The sequence below is a fragment of the Hibiscus syriacus genome, unplaced genomic scaffold (genome assembly GCF_006381635.1).
Source record: "Hibiscus syriacus cultivar Baekdansim isolate YM2019G1 unplaced genomic scaffold, ASM638163v2 tig00111402_pilon, whole genome shotgun sequence".
Lineage (NCBI taxonomy): Eukaryota > Viridiplantae > Streptophyta > Magnoliopsida > Malvales > Malvaceae > Hibiscus > Hibiscus syriacus.
This window is the reverse complement of record NW_024063082.1, coordinates 6,874,437-6,885,167: the sequence shown is the minus strand read 5'-3', so window position 1 is coordinate 6,885,167 and position 10,731 is coordinate 6,874,437. Positions and strand designations below refer to the sequence as shown.

The window sequence follows — 10,731 nt, the reverse complement described above, 5'->3', positions numbered from 1 at the left end:
TTAGAAGAACAATTCTACTGGTAAACTGCCTGATCCAACTACCACCTTTCTATTGATCCGTTCGTTTCTCCTCCACCCAGTTACCCAAAATATCAATTAACAACCTGAACAAAATACTAACACCGAACCCCAAACCTTTGAAACTCCATTCCGAATGGCTTCTGCAACAATAAGGGTTATCTTTTCTTTTCACTAATTAACCCAACCTTATCCAAAACCACACCATCTCTGTCTTCACCCCAAACCCACAATCTGGCTCAAATACAAACCCCAAAAAAGGCAACTGCATTTCTGCATCAACTCCATTGATGTCTCCAAAGAAGACGGCCCAAGTTCAAAGCAGGAGGAAACAAAGATGGATAAAAGCAGGCTAGAAGAGAAATTCGCGTTGTTGAACACTGGGATATATGAGTGCAGATCGTGTGGGTTCAAGTAAGATGAAGCTGTGGGTGATCCTTCATATCCAATCCCACCGGGGTTTCAGTTCGACAAGTTGCCAGATGATTGGAGATGCCCTACTTGCGGGGTTGCTCAGAGTTTCTTTGAGAATAAAAACGTGGAGATTGCAGGCTTCGCACAGAATCAACAATATGGCTTAGGAGGCAACACGCTTACTTCTGGACAGAAAGCTCTGTTAATTTATGGAAGTTTGTTCTTTTTTGTGCTCTTTTTGAGTGGTTACTTTTTGCAGTAATAACCTGTATTTGGTTGCAGGTATATATAATTTTTGGAAATGGTAGAAGAATTCTTCCATCCTAGTTTCTTCACGGCTTTACAATTCATATTTAGTGGATTCTCTATGCGACTCTGGAATACAACCATTTAATATAAATTTAAAAAATGACATAAATCGGTTGCAACAATTTTTTATCAAAATGATTGAATAGAATAATATTTTCTATTGTAACATAAATTTATTTACAAAATTTACAGAAAGTGATAGATGGTTGGTGTGACATTGGACGTGCATGTGTCAAAAATACAGGCAAGTCTAAGGATGGGTACGAGATCTGAAATCAATGAGTTTTGATCCGATTCGATTTTATTGGGTTAGATATAAAAAAAGGGTTTGGATGGGGTTGGGTTTTTTAGAGGTTATATTCGGGTTGGGTTGGGATTTAAGGTGAAAATATCTTTCCCGATCCGGTCTAAAAAATATAATTTTACCTTATATATTTGAAAATAATTGTAATAATATATTTTTCTTTATTTTTTCAGATTAAATTCTTTTTTAATTGAATATAAATAATGTTTTTAATAAATATATTATTTTGGTTATGACTGGATTCGGATTTTATTTCAAAAAGACGGATCGAATGATGGGTGTATATTTTTTGAGTCGAATTCGGGTAGGATATGGTGATTCAGTTGCATGTGGTCGACTACTTCAAAAAAAAAAAAAGCTTCTTTCATAACCTGATGGTTCAGCAGGCCTTTGTTTAATGCTGGTGTAGTTGTTGGATATAAGATGGTGGTTGCTCGAACAAGAGCCGTTTGGTTAGATATTAAGTATGTGGTTGACAAGACGTTGAGCTGCCTCTACTAGCTGAGGGCCAACACAAAACTTGGTTAGATTCTATGCGTGGCAACTCCTTAACAGGGGGAAGAGATTGCACCTCTCCAACCATTCCTCTCAGTTAACCAAAGAAATCCGTTCATTCCACCACTGTGAGGAAATGATGGATAGTGATGATAAAAGCAGATTTTCAGTCAAATTACTTGAAATGTAGAACAGAGAGATTAACCAACCTAGCATTTTTGTCAACAGGCCATGCATTCTTTTTGTGAGGGGAGAACTGATAGTAATATTTGTGAAGATGAACGTTTTCTTGGATAATAAAATTTTACTTATCTAAAAAAGAAAAAAATTGTGAAGCCAAAGGCATAACATAGCTCATTTCTTATATTCCTCAACTATCCCAATAAAAGTTGGTAGTAATCAATGCAAGCATATGATGGCGACCCAAGTGGGTACTTCTATATCAACAACATATAAAAGGGCAGAGGGAATAAGTCTGAATAAAATTATAAGAATATTATAGGCATGAAAATATTATTCTAAGTTTGATTTGGGTTTAGAATGAAAAAAATATTTTATTCGAAAGACAATTAGAAAATATCCACGTTTTGAAAGAGTATAATATTCGAAGACAATTATAAAATATTATATGTGCGTGAGTTGAATACAATTTTATCTTAAAAATTAAGTCGGATATCGAGTTAGATAAAAAATTTCTAAATCCGAATTAATTCAGCTGACAGTTGAAAGAGTATATTATTCAAATCGAATTTGAATGTATAAAAATCCAATCCAACTGAACTCATCTTCAACCTTAATCTGAATCCTTCAACAACAACCATAAAAATATGAAAGTAATTTCGTCGTCCCGCCAAAGGTATAAATCTGATCAAGAATTTTGAAGAAAAAAGTCGGAGTCTACGATCATCATTTCTGTGATGCCAAAATCTGTTGAAGCTTCAATTCAAAAATTCAAAAAAAAATAATTAGTACAAAGTTAAAAATATTATAAATCGGTTGCAACCAAAAATATTATAAATTTATATAATATTTTTTAGTTATATGATGTAATATTTTTATTGTAACTGAAAATATTATAAATTTATATAATTTTTTTAATTAAACATGATAACTTAAATTAAAAACTATTTTAAATTAAACTACCGCGTAACATAAACAAATTAATCCGTTGATTTCAGTTCCTTCTATCCGGTATTGGAAAGCGATGCATATAACCTACTTATAAAATAATTAAAAATAAATCTCCACCAAATTTTATTTATTTATTTATTTATTTTAATTATCACGTCTAATAAGGAATTACAAATCTTAATTATTGCGGACACTGTTATCTTATGATTGGCCACTTCCGCGCTACGTAATGATCAATGACTATATAAATTATATAAATATAAAAAATAATTACAAATAAATCCTATCAATTCTTCTTTCTTCATCTTTAATTATTACGAACTTATAGAATAATTACAAATAAACCCCACCAAATCTTCTTTGTTCATTTTTTAATTATCACGTCTACCGATGGACTACAAAACTTAATTATCATTAATCTCGAGAAAGACATTAAGTATATGAAAAAAATATGCACAGCGAATAAATATTACATTAATGAATCATTATGACGTATGCTCATTTAATCTCGAATCAATGTAAATAAAACTCATATATGTAATAAGATTTAAATTAAAATAAATAAATAACTTATTAAAGGACTAGATTATTCATCCAAGCATGAGGTCCTCGAAAAAATTAGATATAAATATTAAATTAAAAAATAAATTTGAATAAAAAATTTATGCCTTTAAAATATAGATTGAATTTGAATATATAAGGCCTAATTTAATTTTTTTTTTAAATATTATAGTTCACAATGTTGATGTGATAGTTTTTGTGTAAATGATGATATAATAAAAATATTTAGTTAATTTTTACAGAAGTTTAAATATTTATTTAAATTTTAAATAAAAATTAATAATATTAAAATATTAAAAATACTAAAAAATTTTTAGAATTAAAAGTTTGAGGAATTAATTATTTTTATAAACTTTTGGTTTAATGAAAAAATGGTATGAAACGATTCTATAGAATATGAAAGCAGATTTATTTGTAAAAAGTAAAAAAAAGGTTTATTAAAGATTAGTTTAAATAAAGGCCGACTGGCATTCTATTTCCCAAAAGAAAAAAGAAAAAGAAGAAGAGAAGATTAGTTTAATAAGTAATAATTGTTTATTTTAATAATTAATTAACATTGTTTATAATAAATAATTAGTTTTCCTTAATTTTGACTTTTCCTCATCGCCTAAGGTCAGATGACTCAAAGCTCTCCGCCGGATAGATACCATCAAGGAAGAAAATATTGGTAATGGTTTGATATTAGCCAGCTAATCCAGATAACATTTTTATTTTCTAAGAGGAGAATATTGACAATTGACAAGGCCGTAAGGCACTGCCATAAAATCCCAGGAAATTCTCTCAGAGTTTCATCTACAAGGGATTTCTCACCTTTCTCAAGGTTCAGTCTTTGAAGTTTATTGTTTAAAGCTTATCTATCATATTTTACACTAAGATTCTGCTTTGAAAACACTTTCTTTAGAGAAGTTCCAGTCTTGGAGTTTGGGTACTTCAACATCTGCAAAATTATATGTTTTTAATTATTTTATTTTAGCTTTTATATCGTTCTTGTCTCAAAGACTCTGCTGAAGAAAGACTGCCTTTCTTTGGAAAAGTTGTAATCTGGAAATTTGGGTACTTTAAAATCTGTAAAATTCTAATTGTGTGTGTGTGTGTTTATGGTTGGATTTATGGTTTTTGTTGGTTACTTCGTTTTCATGTTTTTATATATGGGTTTTTTTTGCTTGGTTACTGTAACTTTCAGGGGAATTTTTACACCTTTCATAAAGAATCTGTTTTGTACTTTAATTGTAGTTAAATCCAAATATTTTGAAATCTCACTAATTGCTATTACTCTTAAATTATTCGAATTGTATCAATTTTATGTCAGTTTAGTTTGTCTTGCTTAACAATTTTTCTCTGCAATGCTTGTGCAGTACCTTGAGAAGAAATGGAGCACAAGACTTTAATTGCCAAAGATGTCACTGAAGTAAGCCAGTGTTCATCTTTATTAATAAATTTACTTCAGTTTATGTTTTGTTTAATTTAAGAAAATAATTGGTAACCTCGTTAATCTTGTTGGATTTGATATAAAAAGTTGATCGGTAAAACACCTCTGGTTTATCTAAACAACGTTGTCGATGGATGCGTCGCTAAAATTGCTGCTAAGTTGGAGGCAATGGAACCCTGCTCCAGTGTCAAGGACAGGTATTAAACTACTTCCGCTTCACCATTTGAAAGTTGTCATATAATACGCTGAACAAGATTTTATCGTACACTATGCCTATTACGCTGCTATCAGTTATGTAGGAGTGGAGTATATATAATCTTTGATGAGATGCAAACTCTTCTTTTCTTTGCAGGATCGGATATAGTATGATTGCAGATGCAGAGGAGAAGGGTCTCATTAATCCGGGTGAGGTTGGTATTTCTCTCCTAGAGATTTATGTAATCGAATTGTCAAGTTAATGTTAGATCACCTTCGCTTTGCAAGTAAAATTATGCATTGGCTTCTCCAGTCTCTTATGCCACTATGAACATGGGTAATTTAAGAAAAACGAAGAGTTGGAGCGACACAGCTCTATGTTTGTTCCTTTTAATTATATCTGAACATTTTTATGTGTAAAAGTAAGGATGTGTCGATGTTATTATTACCCTGTAGTTTTGTGTTATCAACTTAACCGTGAAGCTTTAACTCAAAACAATTTCCTTGTCCTATATGCTGAAGAGTGTCCTGATCGAGCCAACCAGTGGTAATACCGGTATAGGATTGGCATTCATGGCAGCTGCTAAGGGTTACAAGCTCATTATTACAATGCCTTCTTCAATGAGTTTAGAAAGGAGAATGGTCCTCCTAGCTTTTGGAGCTGAGCTCGTTCTTACAGATCCAGCTCGGGGTATGAAAGGGGCTGTTCAGAAAGCTGAAGAAATTCATGCAAAGACACCTAATTCTTTCATTCTTCAGCAATTTGAAAACCCTGCCAACCCAAAGGTATCATTGCAAAACACTTTGCATGAATATTTTGGTTGTTGGAGTGTAGGAGGGTGCCGTCATCTGATTCTTCTTTCCTGATTTAGGTCCATTATGAGACAACTGGACCAGAGATATGGAAAGGCACTGGAGGGAAGATAGATATACTTGTCTCAGGTATTGGGACCGGAGGCACTGTAACAGGAGCAGGGAATTATCTCAAAGAGCAGAATCCCGACATTAAGGTTAGATTTTCTGATGCCCAATTAGACGGAATAAATTCTGGCTTCAATTACTAAATCATGTTTGTACAGAAGTGTGCTTTCTATGGCTTATATTGCCCCTTGCATATCTTTTTGTTCAGCTCGTTGGTGTGGAACCAGTTGAAAGTGCGGTGATTTCCGGAGGGAAACCTGGTGAGTTGTAACATTACAATGCTTCCTTTTCACATAGTTCGTCGTAATGTGTATTCTATTGTCTGCACTTACATTGTTTTCTACACTCTAACTTCTAGCTGGGAAGATAGGAACTATGTTAGTTCCTTGAACTCGGGTGTGAGTGTCAGTCATGGGTATGCTTCCCCCCCCCCCCCCCGAGTTTCCATGTATTTTCCTGTAATAACCAGCATGCTAGGATTGTCTTTAGTCTCTTAGATCTCCCATTATTAACCAAAACTTGTTTTCTTTTCCTTATTGAAACATACGATTTTATGACAAAGTTTTATCTACTGAATTACTGCTGCACTTTTAATGTTCAAGGTCCACATAAAATCCAAGGAATCGGTGCTGGCTTCATTCCTGGTGTTTTAGATGTCAATTTACTCGATGACACTGTTCAAGTAAGTTTCAGTTGTACTTATTTATTCAGATAATGTTTCGAGTGTGGGATATAAATGCTATTTTCTGTGGAAGCATAAAGAACTTTCATTTTTCCTATACCATAGTTTACTACCTGTTTTCTTACATTATACGATCAAAACATATTATATGCTGTTATCTATGAGCTTGTAAAGGAACTTGCATTTTTCCCATGTCATAATTCATTACCAGTTTTTTTTTTTATTCTATGTTGCTTGGACCTGGGTATATTAGCATGTATGTCCAAATATGTGTCTGACACCGTTACTTCAACAAAGATGGAAGAGTTGGAGTAGCATAGATTCCTCCTACTAGGGTTTTTATATATATATATATTAGATGGTTATAAGGAAATTTGGTTGTATTTGACATTTATGAGCCTATGCTATCTTCATTTGTAGCATTTCTTCCATGTGCGTATGCTATCATTCGTTGTAATGATTGTTACCTGTCTGACTGCAGATATCGAGTGAAGAAGCTATTGAAACTGCAAAACAACTTGCTTTGAAAGAAGGCTTGTTGGTAAGTTTCTTCACTTTAAGTGATATAATTTAGTAAGGAAATCAATAACTTTTAACGGTACTTGTTAACCTGTAAACTGAATTCACAAGTTTTTGTTAGACTCGTTTTGTGGTTTCTGTTACTGATAATTGTTTGGACTTTGGAATCCTTGTTACAGGTCGGTATATCATCTGGTGCTGCTGCTGCTGCTGCAATTAAGATAGCCAAGAAGCCAGAAAATGCTGGGAAACTCATTGTTGTAAGTTTTTATTTATTTATTTTTGAAGTCAATCCTGCATTATTCTAAGCATGACATTAAAGACAATAGCACAAAAGATAAATGCCGTACTAAAAAAGGTTACGTTATGGCGACATTCTATGTTGATTACTTTGACCTTACGGTCCTGGCATATATATAAAATTATGACTTGATATGGTACTTCCCTATTCTCTGGCACCCCAAAGCTAAGTTGAAGCTGTCCTAATCTTCTATTTTTGAAACCTAAACAGGTGGTCTTCCCTAGCTTCGGAGAGCGCTATCTCTCTTCTGTGCTGTTCGAGTCTGTGAAACGCGAAGCAGAAAACATGGTTTTCGAGCCTTGAAATGAACCGAATCGTAGCTTCAAAGATGTGTGTGATTATACGATGTATGGGGATGAGAAGGAAGTTGTCAAGCGGCAGGTCAATCTTTTTGATATGGATGGATTCTCAAAATTACTGTTAGTATGGTGTTATATTGGATGGAATAAGGGCAAAATGTTGTTTGAACAATGTTGGTGAAGTCCCTCCGGTGTGTTGTGAGATTAAACAATCATGTTTCAATACATTCAAAATTTCTCAGAAATAAGTTTCAACTTGAATAAAATTCGGTGTTTCCATTGCAGATATGCTGATTGGATTAATGGAAATAAATTTCTTGTTGGGTTTTGACATTCATCAAAATTTGATGTTTCCAGTGAAAAACTCTCTTTAAAATCAGATCCATTGTTGATTGAATTATTGAATTACTAACATATGGGATGGCAAAGCAGCAAATTTGAAGTATATATTGGACAGGTTATGACGTATGCGGAGCTCTCCCATTTTGGGGGAAGCCGCGCCCCTTCGCTTGCCAATATTCACTCGGAAATTTTAAAATATAACACGTTAATATAAGCTTAAAAAATAATATAAATTGATTACAATCGAATATATTTTTTATAACAATTTTTATTGTAAGTTTTAAACTTTTCGTAAGGTAATTTTTCGGTTGTAATAAAAATATTATAAATTTGTATGTAGTAAAAAATATTGTAAATTTGTATATTTTTTAGATTAAATATATAACTTTTAAATTAAAAATCATTTTAAATTAACCTTTCGCGCTACATTTCAAGGTAAGGTGAAACTTTAACTGAACCTGACATCTCATCAAAAATTTTATTTTTTATATTTATAAATATTTTTGATAAGTTATTATTTTTATATAAATTTTAATAATTTTTCTTAATAAATAAATCATCAAATTTTAAAAATCAAATCCTACCACATCAATAAAATTAATGATTATATTATATACATATTAACTGTTAAATGTTATAATAACAATCACATCAACACAATAACAACCTCGTTAAATTTTTTAATTCTTAAATAAAGAATTTTTAATCCTAAAAAGAAAAACACTTTCGTATTAACCAAAAGTTCATATTAAGACAACTAAATTAAAAAACAATATTTGCTAATCGAGAACTGTCAACGGCGAGGAAATTGTCAAGTTTGTTACTTTGTTTTGTCGTTGTTGTTGGAGGGGGCCGCACGAACACGAGCTCCCAACTTCCACAAATTATGACGTACACTCTCCACAAAAGGGAGATGTTAGGCTAATGCACCTCCTCCATTGTGCAATGGAGGCCACCAACCTAGGCCATGGGCCTTCTTGATCGCCCATCGACCCCGTCCAGGTATGTATGGCTTGGCCACTTCCCGTCCTCTCTTATTTAAAGTCACCAACATCCCCTCCATCTTCTCTTCCTTTGCAATGTGGGATGCTACCATATAACTGGCTTTCTTTTGAGGCCTGCAAAATGAACTAACCTCTTACCCATTTGATTGCTAATGTAAAAGCATAAAGTTTCAATCATCTATGTTGTGAAAAATATTGATTTTCTTTAGGAATCTCGGGTTATGGGTTATGCCAAAAAAAAGGTGGGGTTTCATTGACGTGTTTCAACATCAAACTTTAGTTATTTTAGAAATTTAGATGAAAAAAGTAGTGAATAGTTGAGAATTCTATCATTTCTGCAATATACAGTGAAGTTTCAGCGAAAGCTGAGATTCAGTGGATTCTTTTCTATGTGCTGCTGTTCTGATGAAGGGTTTCAGCAGTTTCTTGGAGGGGTGCCGGAGTTTTCGCCTGATGAAAAGTTTAAACATTAACAAGTCTTTTTTTAATCATACCCTTATTATTATTATTTACTTATTTCTTTAAAAATGTTATTATTTCTGAGTTTAAGAATAAGAGAATTATTAAAATTAGATACTGAGAAACAGTCTTGTATTGAACATTTGAAGCATTGAAAATTTTTACAATGTTCGTAGAGCGTAGACGAGAACGATAAACGATGAGCATTAATAAATTAAATTATAAAATGGTAAATCATGAAGTATTAAACTTATAATTATAATTTAGTAAAAAATTAAAATGTAATTTAATTAAAATACAATATTTTTAAAAAATTATTTTTTATAATTTTATTTTAATCAAATTAAATCAAATGTAAATTTGAGAAATTTATAAACCGTAGTTTATTTTAATATCTTGTAAGCCATCGTTGTTGTTACTACTGTCGCTGTCACCTCCGCCACCAATATCATCTTTCGCCGACGAGTGAGTATTTTTCGTTCATCCCTACCGACGTGCCTGCCGTTCGCACAACCAATCTATTAAGGTAAGTTTTATTAATTTAATTTGTTTCATAATTGAGCTTCCAGCCAAGCAATCACCGGCAAGTGGGACCTCCCCAGTTGTCGGCACCTCCAACGACAGTGGCTGTGGATGCCGGCGTGGTGCTGCCTCCATCTTATCATCTTTCCCTAATTACCCAATTCATGAATCCTAACCCTAAACTCAAACATAATCTCTTAATTAGTGTAATTAGAAAATCATAATAATCGAATTAAGTATCATATTTACTAAATTACAACTCTAATTAGAACAATCAAACCCTAATTTCTACGTTAGAGCTTTTTTTTTTAAATCCAATATTGATTTCTCAATTTCTTTCCTGTTGGTCGTACCGATACCCTGGATCCTGTGTACCAGTACGCGGGCATGCTAGTATCGGTACCCTATGCGTATTGGTAAATAATTGTACACTGTTTTTGTTGAAGTTATGCGTACCGATACTCTATATTAGGATATCGGTACAGTATGCTTGCTTTATGCTATGTTATGTCAAGTGTGGAAGCTTAAATTTTATCTTTTTAACGTAGACGAGGGATCTAAACTTAAGACCTGGCAGCTCTGATTTTAAAATGTTAGATTGTGATTTTATATCTAGATTTATTCTCTAGAATCCTTAACTAATGGGTTTCAGGAATGTTTCACTTTGTTAATGATTCCTTGAACCGCATTTCAAGGCACTGTTAGAACAGGGTTTATATTGGTTCTTTCTTGCAGGCATGCTGGTTACGTGTTAACTCTATTAAATGGACATTTGCACTTGATACTTATTTATGTATTCTAACTTCAAGTCTCATATCTGCACTTG

General features: G+C 32.7%; 1 protein-coding gene and 1 non-coding gene across 2 annotated transcripts; one reads left to right on the top strand and one right to left on the bottom strand.

Moving 5' to 3' along the window:
• Window positions 1-3,942: 3,942 nt before the first annotated feature.
• LOC120162556 (cysteine synthase-like) lies at window positions 3,943-7,805 on the top strand. The gene is made up of 12 exons (XM_039172697.1): window positions 3,943-4,052; window positions 4,588-4,640; window positions 4,749-4,858; window positions 5,014-5,071; window positions 5,379-5,642; window positions 5,729-5,866; window positions 5,986-6,037; window positions 6,380-6,459; window positions 6,941-7,000; window positions 7,158-7,238; window positions 7,490-7,609; window positions 7,643-7,805. Exons 2-11 carry the CDS (start codon window positions 4,602-4,604, stop codon window positions 7,580-7,582), a joined length of 975 nt encoding a protein of 324 aa, XP_039028628.1. The 5' UTR covers window positions 3,943-4,052; window positions 4,588-4,601; the 3' UTR covers window positions 7,583-7,609; window positions 7,643-7,805.
• Window positions 7,806-8,765: 960 nt separating this feature from the next.
• LOC120162572 lies at window positions 8,766-8,930 on the bottom strand. The gene has a single exon (XR_005519555.1). It is a non-coding gene; the product is annotated as a U1 spliceosomal RNA (small nuclear RNA).
• Between the last annotated feature and the right edge of the window lie 1,801 nt (window positions 8,931-10,731).

Excerpts from the sequence above, each read along its gene's own strand:
- LOC120162556 (XM_039172697.1), top strand. The coding sequence starts at position 4,602 with ATGGAGCACAAGACTTTAATTGCCAAAGATGTCACTGAA. Across the intron at positions 4,859-5,013 it reads TGCTCCAGTGTCAAGGACAG|GATCGGATATAGTATGATTG; the intron begins GTATTAAACTAC and ends TTTTCTTTGCAG. Across the intron at positions 6,460-6,940 it reads TACTCGATGACACTGTTCAA|ATATCGAGTGAAGAAGCTAT; the intron begins GTAAGTTTCAGT and ends GTCTGACTGCAG.